The sequence below is a fragment of the Rhinoraja longicauda genome, chromosome 26, assembly GCF_053455715.1.
Source record: "Rhinoraja longicauda isolate Sanriku21f chromosome 26, sRhiLon1.1, whole genome shotgun sequence".
Lineage (NCBI taxonomy): Eukaryota > Metazoa > Chordata > Chondrichthyes > Rajiformes > Arhynchobatidae > Rhinoraja > Rhinoraja longicauda.
The window spans coordinates 1,452,087-1,465,675 of record NC_135978.1 but is presented as its reverse complement, the minus strand read 5'-3'; the positions used below and the strand labels follow the sequence as shown (position 1 = coordinate 1,465,675).

General features: G+C 49.7%; 1 protein-coding gene across 5 annotated transcripts in view; it reads right to left on the bottom strand.

Annotated features, from left to right (window-relative positions):
* Window positions 1–13,589, bottom strand: part of ankrd13b (ankyrin repeat domain 13B) — a 112,267-nt gene that overhangs the window by 49,391 nt on the left and 49,287 nt on the right. For all 5 annotated transcript variants that reach the window (XM_078422614.1, XM_078422616.1, XM_078422615.1 and 2 more), the window contains exon 2: window positions 6,976–7,111. In XM_078422614.1, coding sequence (XP_078278740.1) covers window positions 6,976–7,111 — 136 coding nt within the window. The remainder of the gene's footprint in view (window positions 1–6,975; window positions 7,112–13,589) is intronic.

The window sequence follows — 13,589 nt, the reverse complement described above, 5'->3', positions numbered from 1 at the left end:
TCGCTGGTCGGCACGGACCCAGTGGGCCGAAGGGCCTGTTTCCACGTTGTATCTCTAAGCTAAAAACTAAACTGTTTGGGGAAAAAGGTAGATGACTGCACTGAGGTGCCAGTGGCAGTGAGTTATCACTGAACCATTGAACTATTGATTGCTCCTGCCATTAAAGCAAAGCTTGCAGTTCCATCTTCATTTACCGAACACAGAAAGCAAACTGTGTGTGCAAGGAATTATTGACATTTCAAAACCGGGAGGTCTGCATGGTTTTTGGATTAAAGAGGCATGATTGGTCTTTGATTTTTCCATTATTGAGAGACAATGACAGTCTTGCGATGTGAGCCGTTTAGTGCCAAGCACGCAGCAGAATCAATGGCCCATTGTCCTTCCTCAACTTGATTGCAAAGATCCAAAGCTAAAGATCCAGAAATAATCCTTTTCTGACGTGAAATTAAGGTCAATTTTAATTGCGGGTGCAACACAACTTGCAAAATATCTCGACTTGTGCTGCCAGACTCTGTAACACGAAGGACATCACCAACAGCTGAATAGACTCGCACAGAATCACAGGGACACGTCCAATTCACATCTGAATCTAGATTGTGCAATTCTGCTGCAGCATGTACTAAGCCTAAAGACCACTTCTCCTATTACTTTTGTTACTGTTAAACTTAATGAAACAGAGGCACTTATCCTGTTAAAATCTTTAAGGCCGCAATCTTTCCCAGACCACGAGAAATGGCAAAGTTGTGGACACGGCCCACCCTCCCCCACACACACACACACCCCCACACACACACCTCACACAAACCAACCTCCCTCCCACCCACTCCATCTACACCTCACGCTGCCTCGGCAAGGCCAGACGTGTGAAGACTCACACCTCCAGATTCAGGGCCATTCTGAAGAAGGGTCTTGACCAGAAACATTGCCTTTTCCTTCTCTCCAGAGTTGCTGTCTGACCCGCTGAGTTACTCCAGCTTTATTGTGTTAATCTACAGTTTCCACAGTTTACCAACAACTGAAGCATCTTCTCAGGAACTGGAGAGCAGTCCTAACCTTCTATCTACCTCGTTGGAGACCTGTGAACTATCTTTAAGCAGACTTTCCCTTGCACTAAATGTTGCACCCTTTGTGCAGTGGCTGTACAGTGTGGATGGCTTGATCGTAATCATGTATAGTCTTTACTTTAACTGGCTATCGTGCAAATAAAAGCTTTTCACTGAAGAAGGGTCTCGACCCGAAACGTCTCCCATGCCTTCTCTCCAGAGATGCTGTTTGACCCGCTGAGTTACTCCAGCATTTTGTGTTTGTCTTTAGCTTTTTGCTGTACCTCGGTACACATGACAATGGTCAACTACGTGAAACTGAACTCGGGGCCTTTCAGCTGTCTGGGACATTGGTCAGGCTGCATGTGGAGTATTGGTCAGCCCAGTACAACAAGGATGTGGAGGCTTTGGAGAGGGTGCAGAGGAGATTGTGGGGAGTCCTGATAGAAGTATAGCACATGCTGAGAGGCATAGACAGGGTAGACAGTCAGAGCCAATTACCCAGGGTAGAAATGGCCAATTCTAGAAGGCACAGCTTTTAGGGGAGAGGGGCAAAGTTTGGAAGGAGGCAGGTTTTGCAGGGGCGAGTTTGTTTTACACAGAGGGTGGTGGGGGCCTGGAACATGATGCCAGGGGTGGTGGTGGAGGCAGATACCATGGTGGTGTTCATGAGCCCTTTGGATAGGCCCGTGGATATGCAGGGAATGGAGGGATATGGATTATGTGCAGGCAGATAAGGAATGGTCTTGGCATCTTGTTCACACAGTGGATGGGGAGGGGGTGGGGGGGGGGGGGGACGACGACAAGGGAGGGCACTTTGTAGCTTTGTAGCCGCCCTTTGTGTGGTGACTCTTGGCATTCCTTGGGTATGCAAAGCAAAGACACATGTCACATGTGACAATAAAGTATTCATCCACGCAGCGTTTGTCAGCACTGGGCCTGTACTCGCTGGGCCTGTACTCACTGGGCCTGTACTCACTGGGCCTGTACTCACTGGGCCTGTACTCGCTGGGCCTGTACTCGCTGGGCCTGTACTCACTGGGCCTGTACTCACTGGGCCTGTACTCACTGGGCCTGTACTCACTGGGCCTGTACTCACTGGGCCTGTACTCACTGGGCCTGTACTCGCTGGGCCTGTACTCGCTGGGCCTGTACTCGCTGGGCCTGTACTCACTGGGCCTGTACTCACTGGGCCTGTACTCACTGGGCCTGTACTCACTGGGCCTGTACTCACTGGGCCTGTACTCACTGGGCCTGTACTCGCTGGGCCTGTACTCGCTGGGCCTGTACTCACTGGGCCTGTACTCACTGGGCCTGTACTCACTGGGCCTGTACTCACTGGGCCTGTACTCACTGGGCCTGTACTCACTGGGCCTGTACTCGCTGGGCCTGTACTCACTGGGCCTGTACTCGCTGGAGTTTAGAAGGATGAGGGGGGACCTCATTGAAACTTACTGAATAGTGAGCGGCCTGGATAGAGTGGATGTGGAGAGGATGTTTCCACTAGTGGGAGAGTCCAGGACCAGAGGGCACAGCCTCAGAATTAAAGGGCGCTCTTTCAGAAAGGAGGTGAGGTGGAAATTCTTTTGTCCGAGTGTAGTTAATCTGTGGAACTCATTGCCACAGAGGGCTATGGAGGCCAAGTCAGTGGATATTTTTAAGGCAGAGATAGATCATTTCTTGATTTGAATGGGTGTCAAGGTTTATGGGGAGAAGGCAGGAGAATGGGGTTAGGATGCAGAGATCAGCCATGATTGAATGGTGGAGTAGACTCGATGGGCCGAATGGCCTAACTCTGCTCCTATAACTTGTGAACCTGTGAACATTCACTCACAGAGCTAATGAAACAATCCAAAAGCACTTTGTTCTAAATTCGCAGCAAATTGCTGGTAATCTCCAACTTATCAAGTAATAAATTGTTTCAATAAGATTTATTTACATTAATACTTAATTAAGATCATAAATATAATATTCTGCAGTAAAATATGACATCTGTGAATTTTAGACTGAGAAAAGACCATCAATTTTTACATATAATAATCGACATTCTCTGACTACATTTTAGAAACATTTAGCTGTTGAGTTGGAGGTGATTAGTCTATTAAAAATTGATTTTTAACGTCCTGCTCAATGACTGTGAATTGACGTTTATTGATCCTATGTTTCCAAAATTGGTGGCACTTTATCTGACTGTTCTTTTAGATTTAGTTTAGAGTTACAGCGCAGAAACAGGCCCTTCGGCCCATTGAGTCGGTGCCGACCAGCGATCCCCACACACTAGCACTATCCTACACACACTGGGGACAATTCACAATATTTACCGAGGTCAATGAACCTGTACACCCGCGCGTCTTTGGAGTGTGGGAGGAAACCGGAGCACCCGGAGAAAACCCACGCAGGTCACGGGGAGAACGTACAAACTCCGTACAGACAGCGCCCGTAGTCGGGATGGAACCCGGGTCTCTGGCGCCGTGAGGCAGCAGCTCTACCCGCTGCACCACCTCCTTCTTCCAAAGTCCACAATCAGATCCTTGGTTGTACTGACGTTGACAGCCCGGCTGTTGGGCTGGTCGATCAATCTCACTTCCCTTCTCTGACTCATCACCATCTGTAGTTGGTCCAACTACAATGGTGTGGTGGGTGAACTTGATGATGGAGTTGGCAGTGTGTCCTGCTACACAGTTGTAGTATAGAGCAGGGGGCTAGCACGCAGCCGTGAAGGGTCCCCGTGAAAGAAGGTTTCACAGCAACATGAGGAGTAACTTTACTACACAGAAGGTGGTGTGTATGTACGGTACGGTACGATACGATACGATACGATACGATACAATAGAACTTTAGTTATCCCAGAATTGATCTGCCAACTGTGGACACCGGATTGAGGGTGTGCGAAGATTGGGGAGATGCGGAGGGGGTCAGTCTACCCCACGACAGAAGGGGGAGGAGTTGTACAGTTTGATAGCCACAGGGAAGAAGGATCTCCTGTGGCGTTCTGTGCTGCATCTTGGTGGGACCAGTCTGTTGCTGAAGGTGCTCCTCTGGTTGGCCAGTGTGTCATGGAGGGGGTGAGCTGTATTGTCCAGGATGCTCCGCAGTTTGAGGAGCATCGTCCCCTCCAAGACCCCCCCCCCCATGAACCCAACTCCAACCCCACCCCCAGGACAGAGCCAGCCTTCCTGATGAGTTTGTTGATCCTGGTGGTGTCCGTGACCTTCGCCCAGCTGCCCCAGCACACGGCAGTGAAGAGCAATATGGAACAAGCTGCCAGGGGAGGTAGTTGAAGTAGGTCCCATAACAACATTTAAAAGACATATGAACAGGTACTCGGTGGGCTGGAGGGTCGGTATCTCAAAACTAAACTAAACTAAACTGAACTAAGCTGCAACTCGAGGTCACTGCCCTCTTCAACACCCTGTGTGACCACAACATGGTCAAAGCTCTAGACAAACACAGAGTGCTGGAGTAACTCAGCGGGTCAGGCAGCATCTGTGGAGAATATGGATAGGTGACGTTTCACAGAGTGCTGGAGTAACTCAGCATCTGGGTCAGGCAGCATCTGTGGAGAAGATGGATAGGTGACGTTTCACGGAGTGCTGGAGTAACTCAGCGGGGCAGGCAGCATCTGTGGAGAATGTGGATAGGTGACGTTTCACAGAGTGCTGGAGTAACTCAGCGGGTCAGGCAGCATCTCTGGAGAATGTGGATAGGTGACGTTTCACAGAGTGCTGGAGTAACTCAGCGGGTCAGGCAGTATCTCTGGAGAACGTGGATAGGTGACGTTTCGGGTCGAGACCCTTCTTCAGACTGAGAGTCGGGGAAAGGGAAAGGAGAGATATAGACGGTGATAGAGAGAGATGTCGAACAAATGAATGAAAGATGTGTAAAAGAGTAACCAGCCTGTGTATCAGAAATACTGGGTTTGTTTACAGTGAGTTTAACAAGAGCCAGACCATATTTATCATTTAAACGCCTTTGTTGACCCTTGACAAGATTAGTTGGCTGTTTTAAATTGCTAATTTGGAACAATTGATGTGAGCACATTAATACCTGCTTTCCGGTCCTATAGAGAGATGAATTGATCGTCCACTGTTTGTGGACATGTGAATATTGAGCTGCAGGTCTCTTCATGGGATTGAAAGCTCTTATACATAGCCTCAACCCCACAGATAAACATTTGGTCCCGTCTCCAATTCTTGAAAATAATCGGCGTAGCAACATTAAGATTATTAAACAATATTATTTTTCCATCTTATATTTTAATCTCTTTAAGCCTGAGTTTGAAGAAGGGTCTCGACCCGAAACGTCACCCATTCCTTCTCTCTAGAGATGCTGCCTGACCCGCTGAGTTCCTCCAGCACTTTGTGTTTTGCTGAAGATTCCAGCGTCTGTCCACAGAAACGGGTTGGACGATTTGGGATCTGAGACTCTAACAGGAAGCTTCACCTGTGCTCATGAGTATTGGAGTTCAATTCAAGATCCAAAACATGGCCGAACTTCAGGAATGGCCATCTCTCCCAAACCAAACGCACCATTTCCCAAACCTACCATTTTCCAAAAGAGTAGCTTGTAATTGTACACTGATAAAGGGCGGCACGGTGGTGCAGCGGGTAGAGCTGCTGCCTCACAGCGCCGGAGACCCAGGTTCCATCCTGACTACGGACGCTGTCTGTACGGAGTTTGTACGTTCTCCCCGTGAGCACATGGGTTTTCTCCGGGATCTCTGGTTTCCTCCCACACTCCAAAGACGTGCAGGTTTATAGGTTAATTGGCTTCGGTAAAATTGTAAATTGTCCCTAGTGTGTGTAGGATAGTGTTAGTGTGTGGGGATCGCTGGTTGGCACGGACTCGGTGGGCCGAAGGGCCTGTTTCTGGGCTGTATCTCTAAAGTCTACAGTAATCAAGCAGTCTTTCTACCTTTTTCACCAGCATTGTGTTGTTATTTTCTGAACTTTCTTACATTTTTCCTATCAGATTAATCTATTAAACTATTGGGATGTACAGGGTCGGGTTGAGAATTCTACTCCCCAAAAGGAGACACAAGAAATTGCAGATGCCAGAATCCTGAGCAAAACGCAAAGTACTGGAGGAACTCAGTGGGTCGGGCTGCATCTCTGGTGGGAGTCAAACTCTTGGTTGAGAGAGAAGTTCATCAATTGGACGTCAACAGCACATAGAACATACTGTAGATAGACACAAATGCTGGAGTAACTCAGCGGAACTGGCAGCATCTCTGGAAAGAAGGAATGGGTGACATTTTGGGGCGAGACCCTTCTTGCTATCGAGGGAGTGCAGCGTAGGTTCACCAGGTTAATTCCCGGGATGGTGGGACTGACATATGATGAAAGAATGGGTCGACTGGGCTTGTATTCACTGGAATTTATAAGGATCAGAGGGGATCTTATACAAACATATAAAATTCTTAAGGGATTGGACAGGCTAGATGCAGAAAAAATGTTCCCAATGTTGGGGGAGTCCAGAACCAGGGGCACAGTTTATTAATAAGTAGGCCATTTAGGACTGAGATGAGGAAACATACTTTCACCCAGAGTGATGTGAATCTGTGGAATTCTCTGCCACAGAGGGCAGTGGAGGTCAATTCACTAGAGCTAGATAGAGCTCTTAATGATAGCAGAGTCAGGGGGTATGGGGAGAAGGCAGGAACGGGGTACTGATTCTGGATGACCAGCCATGATCACAGTGTGTGGGGGGTGCAGTGTGTGGGGGGGCAGTGTGGGAGGGGGGGTGCAGTGTGTGAGGGGGTGCAGTGTGTGGGGGGGGGCAGTGAGGGTGGGTGCAGTGTGGGGGGGGGTGCAGTGTTGGGGGGGCAATGAGGGTGGGGGCAGTGAGGGTGGGGGCAGTGTGGGGGGGGTGCAGTGTTGGGGGGGGCAATGAGGGTGGGGGCAATGAGGGTGGGGGCAGTGAGTGGCGTTACCTGTCCATCCATTGTGATTCTCTTTACTGACGTCTGCCCCATGTTTCAGTAAGACCCTCGCACACTCCAGGAAGCCCAGGGTGACGGCCAGATGCAGGGGTGTCCGTCCGCGAGGATCCAGCTCCTCAGTGTCCACCTGCAAGAGAAACACACGCTCGCTCAGCACCTCCGTCCCACACAGCTACTGTTGCCAACTGTCCCGTATACACACGAAACACACGCTCGCTCAGCACCTCCGTCCCACACAGCTACTGTTGCCAACTGTCCTGTATACACACGAAACACACGCTCGCTCAGCACCTCCGTCCCACACAGCTACTGTTGCCAACTGTCCCGTATACACACACGAAACACACGCTCAGCACCTCCGTCCCACACAGCTAGCGTTGCCAACTGTCCCGTATTAGCCGGGACATCCCGTAGTTTGGGGCTACATTAGTTTGTCCCGTACGGGACCGCCCTTGTCCCGTATTAGTAGGGTTGCCAACTTCCTCACTCCCAAATACGGGACAAGGTGACGTCACCGCCCCGCGCCCCACGTGACCTCACCCGGCCAACGGCCACGTGCTCCCGCTCCATCAATGGCGGCCGCCCGGTCATGTGGGACGCGGGGCGGTGACGTCACCTTGTCCCCTATTTGGGAGTGAGGAAGTTGGCAACCCTAATCCCACATAATCACAACGCCCAGCATCCCTGCTTGTCCCCGCTCCCGCCCAGCACAGTGCACACGGCACGGTGGTGCAGCAGTAGAGTTGCTGCCTCTCAGCGCCGGAGACCCGGGTTCCATCTTGACCACGAGTGTCGTCTGCACGGAGATTTGTGTGGGTTTTCTCCGGGTGTTCCTGTTTCCTCCCACACTCCAAAGACGTGGAGCCAATTTGGATTGGTATAATTGTAAACTGTCCCTAGTGGGTGTAGGATAATGTTAGTGTACTCGTGAGTTACTCCAGCACTCTGTGAAACGTCACCTATCCATGTTCTCCACAGATGCTGCCTGACCTGCTGAGTTACTCCAGCACTCTGTGTAGGAAGGAACTGCAGATGCTGGTTTAAACCGAAGATAGACACAAAAAGCTGGAGTAACTCAGCGGGTCAGGCAGCATCTGTGGAGAGAAGGATCGGGTGACGTTTCACAGAGTGCTGGAGTAACTCAGCGGGTCAGGCAGCATCTGTGGAGAACATGGATAGGTGACGTTTCACAGAGTGCTGGAGTAACTCAGCGGGTCAGGCAGCATCTGTGGAGAGAAGGATCGGGTGACGTTTCACAGAGTGCTGGAGTAACTCAGCGGGTCAGGCAGCATCTGTGGAGAACATGGATAGGTGACGTTTCACAGAGTGCTGGAGTAACTCAGCGGGTCAGGCAGCATCTGTGGAGAGAAGGATCGGGTGACGTTTCGGGTCCCCCTATCCTCATTCACCACCAATTTCCATCTCGCATTCGTTCACTTGGACCATCTCCGACTCGCCCCTCCCCTTAACGCCAGCAGTTACAATGAACAATGAACAATGGCAGGTTTGACAGTCTCTCTACATCCGCTGGGAATGTGTAGCTGGCCGCATCCTGCCCATTTATCAGCTCGTTGATGTAAACTGGGTGTCAGGCAGCTGGCAGCCTGATTGATGGATTGACCATCAGCAGATGTACCCTGTTCACCAAACGCAGGAGTAACCAGAGAGAAACCCACAGAATTAGCCAGACATTTCCCTCACCATCTCACGAGCATCGCAATGATTGATCTGCACAATCATGCTGTCTCATAAACAGGGCGGCTGACAGTCTGTGTTCAAGACAATGCCCTGATAGGCTGGAGATTTACCACAGCCGTTACCTTTAATTTCCAAAAGTGTCTCAAAATAATTGAAGCTCTTACTTCAAAATCAAAAATAATGTATTCTCTGCAAAGCTTGTGTGGGGTGTGGTGGCACATAGCTGGTACTTACATCCGCATCAGGCTTGTCATTTGTCAGCAGTCCCTTGTGTTTAATTGTGCACCGGCAATGGAACAATGCGGTTGCTGCAGTCTAACACATCACTCACACAGACATATATCATCATCAATAGACAATAGGTGCAGGAGGAGGCCATTCGGCCCTTCGAGCCTGTACGCACCGCCATTCAATGTGATCATGGCTGATCATTCTCAATCAGTACCCCGTTCCTGCCTTCTCCCCATACCCACTGACTCCGCTATCCTTAAGAGCTCTATCCAGCTCTCTCTTGAATGCATTCAGAGAATTGGCCTCCACTGCCCTCTGAGGCAATGAATTCCACAGATTCACAACTCTCTGACTGAAAAAGTATTTCCTCATCTCAGTTCTAAATGGCCGACCCCTTATTCTTAAATTGTGGCCCCTTGTTCTGGACTCCCCCAACATTGGGAACATGTTTCCTGCCTCTAACGTGTCCAACCCCTTAATAATCTTATACGTTTCGATAAGATCTCCTCTCATCCTTCTAAATTCCAGTGTATACAAGATAACAACATACCCTGGCCATCAGTAATGCCAGGTGACCGTAATAGTGCAAGAATGCAGGTGCACGAGGGCTGACCCCACAGAGGTGCACAAGATCATGAAAGAAACAGACTGGGCAAATGCACAGAATGATTTACCCAGAGAAGGTGGAGCAACAACCAGACGGACACAAAATGCTGGAGTAACTCAGCGGGACAGGCAGCATCTGTGGAGAGAAGGACTGGGAACTGCTCGATGTAACCCACGTCCCTCCCCTCCCCTCTCCTCTCCTCTCCTCTCCTCTCCTCTCCTCTCCTCTCCTCTCCTCTCCTCTCCTCTCCTCTCCTCTCCTCTTTCCTCTTTCCTCTTTCCTCTCCTCTCCTCTCCTCCTCTCCTCTCCTCTCCTCTCCTCTCCTCTCCTCTCCTCTCCTCTCCTCTCCTCCCCTCTCCTCTCCTCTCCTCTCCTCTCCTCTTTCCTCTTTCCTCTCCTCTCCTCTTGCCTCTCCTCTTTCCTCCACTCCTCTTTCCTCTCCTCTCCTCTCCTCTCCTCTCCTCTCCTCTCCTCTCCTCTCCTCTCCTCTCTTCACATCTCCTCTCCTCTCCTCTCCTCTCCTCTCCTCTCCTCTCCTCTCCTCTCCTCTCCTCTCCTCTCCTCTCCTCTCCTCTCCTCTCCTTGGTATCTGGAGGTTTCACGCTGGTCTTTCATCGTCCCTCCCTCCCTCCCAACCCTGGAGATCAGTCCCAGATACCCTGGTGCTGGCCCCTTCAGTAGAGGTACCACCGCACTGCCACCAGGTGGCACCAGCAATGGCGCCAGCAACAGTCTGTCTATCCCTGCCATCTTTGTTGTTTGTTTGTTTGTGTTAACTGGATGTATTTAGTGTTATTAACTAAATAACGCATTCTCATTCTATGTCCATGTTACAATTCATTCTAATCTGATGCAGATGGCATACAAGTGCCCACGCAGTTTGAAGCCACATCTCACACAGTCTAAGACTATTCCACATTTTGTACTCCCACGTAAACAGCAGTGCGAAACACTCGACTGTATCCATGACAATATTAAAATATCTGCCAGAGGAACAGGATGCAAGAAACAAGGCACGAACGTGTGGTGTGGGCAGCACCGGGACTGGGAACCAGACACCCCGCTCCACATCTGGGAAACCAGACGCCCTGCTCCACGTCTGGGAAACCAGACACCCCGCTCCACGTCTGGGAAGCCAGACGCCCCGCTCCACGTCTGGGAAACCAGACTAGAGCCTCACGTCCGGGAAACCAGACTACAGCCTCACGTCTGGGAAACCAGACACCCCGCTCCACGTCTGGGAAGCCAGACGCCCCGCTCCACGTCTGGGAAACCAGACTGTCAGCCTCACGTCTGGGAAACCAGACGCCCCGCTCCACGTCTGGGAAACCAGACTACAGCCTCACGTCTGGGAAACCAGACTACAGCCTCACGTCTGGGAAACCAGACTACAGCCTCACGTCTGGGAAACCAGACTGTCAGCCTCACGTCTGGGAAACCAGACTCTCGCTCCACGTCTGGGAAGCCAAACGCCCCGCTCCACGTCTGGGAAGCCAGACTACCGCCTCACGTCTGGGAAACCAGACTCTCGCTCCACGTCTGGGCTGTGGGGAACCACCTTCATTGGTAGTGGTGGGACCAGGGCCCCTTGAGTGGACAACAGGCGCTGGTATGTGTGGCTGGTATATACGTCATACCTATAATACGTCGGCACGGTGGTGCAGCGGGTAGAGCTGCTGCCTCACAGCGCCAGAGACCCAGGTTCCATCCCGACTACGGATGCTGTCTGTACGGAGTTTGCACGTTCTCCCCGTGACCTGCTTGGGTTTTCTCCGGGTGCTCTGGTTTCCTCCCACACTCCAAAGACGTACAGGTTTATAGGCTAATTGGCTTCAGTAAGTTGCAAAATTGTCCCTAGTGTGCGTAGGATAGTGTTAGTGTGCGGGGATCGCTGGGCGGTGTGGACTCGGTGGGCCAGAGGGACTGCTTCCTCACTGTATCTCTAAAGTTTAAAGACTAAATTAAGAGCTAAAGTTAGACACAAAGTGCTGGAGTAACTCAGCGGGTCAGGCAATATCTCTGGAGAACAAGGATGGGTGACATTTCAGGTCGGGACCCTTTTCAGACTGTTCCCAGGCTGTGTCTTTCAACTAAATAATGTATTCTCATTCTATCTCCATGTTATAATTCATTGTAATCTTATGCAGAATGCACATACATGCCCACTCTATTTATTAGCCACTCCTGACACAGTCTACGACCATTCCACATGCAGCTGACTGACTGATGATGGGTCCCAACCCGAAATGTCACACATCCACTTTCTGGTAAAGATCTACATACAGTATAACAAGCAGCTTTACTAAGACTTGTTTAGTTTAGTTTGGAGATACAGCGCGGAAACAGGCCCTTCGGCCCACAGAGTCCACGCCGACCAGCGATCCCCACACATTAATACTATCCTACACACACACTGGGGACAATTTTACACATACACCAAGCCAATTTACCTACAAACCTGCACGTCTTTGGAGTGTGGGAGGAATCCAGAGAAAACCCACGCAGGTCACGGGGAGAACGTACAAACTCCATTCAGACAGCGCCCGTAGGCAGGATCGAACCTAGGTCTTTGGTGCTGCTAATGTTTTACTAATTTGAGGTTAAAATAACATAGGTCATAAAACCCCTCCTGTTAATTAAACACCATCGTACAACGAGCATCAATTAATGATTGAACTATACTGCAGGAGTCAACACACAATGGCCCCTTCTGACAGTCAGATCTTAAAAAGAATTTAAAGAATTAATAGCTCTTATAGGTCCAATTAATGGGCAGTTTCTTCCCAGCTGTCATCAGGCAACTGAATCGTCCTTTCACCAACTAGAGAGTGGTCCTGAGCTACCGTCTACCTCACTGGTGACCCTCGGACTATCTTTGATCGGACTTTGCTGGCTCTACCTTGCACTGAATGTTACTCCTAGTGTGAGCAAGGTGGGCCGAAGGGCCTGCTTCCACGCTGTATCACTCTATGATTTTAAACATGACCGAAATCTAGCAGGACCCTGAAAATCAAAGTGACGTTGCTATTTATGGGTTGTTAAAAAATTAATTGTAACATCAAAAATCAAACTTTTATGAAGTTATAATTTAACAACTCTACACGGCCGAATCATTTTAAAATGTAGCATATGAAAGATTTATTCCAGTAATGTCACAAAGGTGTGCTCCAGTCTACATGTTCCCAATGTTGGGGGAGTCCAGAACAAGGGGCCACAGGTTAAGAATAAGGGGTAGGCCATTTAGAACGGAGATGAGGAAAAACTTTTTCAGTCAGAGAGTTGTGAATCTGTGGAATTCTCTGCCTCAGAAGGCAGTGGAGGCCAATTGTCTGAATGCATTCAAGAGAGAGCTGGATAGAGCTCTTAAGGATAGCGGAGTCAGGGGGTATGGGGAGAAGGCAGGAACAGGGTACTGATTGAGAAAGATCAGCCATGATCATATTGAATGCTGGTGCTGGCTCGAAGGGCCGAATGGCCTCCTCCTGCACCTATTGTCTATTGTCTACATCAGTGTACACTAAAGCCCATAGTAACTGCATGCATCCTGATACAGCTGCAAGAACACAAAAGTGTTTCAAAGTGGCGTCACAGCTAGATAGGGTGGTCAAACCAATCTAGCCCAGAATACGGGATGTCCCGGCTAATACGGGACAGTTGGCAACCCTGATCGTGATGGAGATAGGGAAAGTACTTGAGTACCAGGTGAAGGCTGTACTTTGGTACTTGGTCACGAGGTCAGGAGATGTGTGCTAATTCGTCATCAGATTCATCACTTCAGCAGGGACAATGAATAAAGAGACAGGCCCAGTTCTGTGCTAATTGGCACTTCCTGAAAGTCACATCTGATTTGCGACCATTTTGTGGAGTAACGAGGATGGATTTGACAGGATGGGCCTGGGATGGGGGACATCTAATCAGTTAGTACGGTTACATTTAAAGGTTAAGGATGAAACCAGAGAACTGGTGGCAGCTTCTAATAAATTAACAACATTCATTCTGTGGAGAAGTCAAGAAACCTTGTCATTAATTTGCAAACCTTTCCATCCAAATTTGAGATAATTAATCTCAG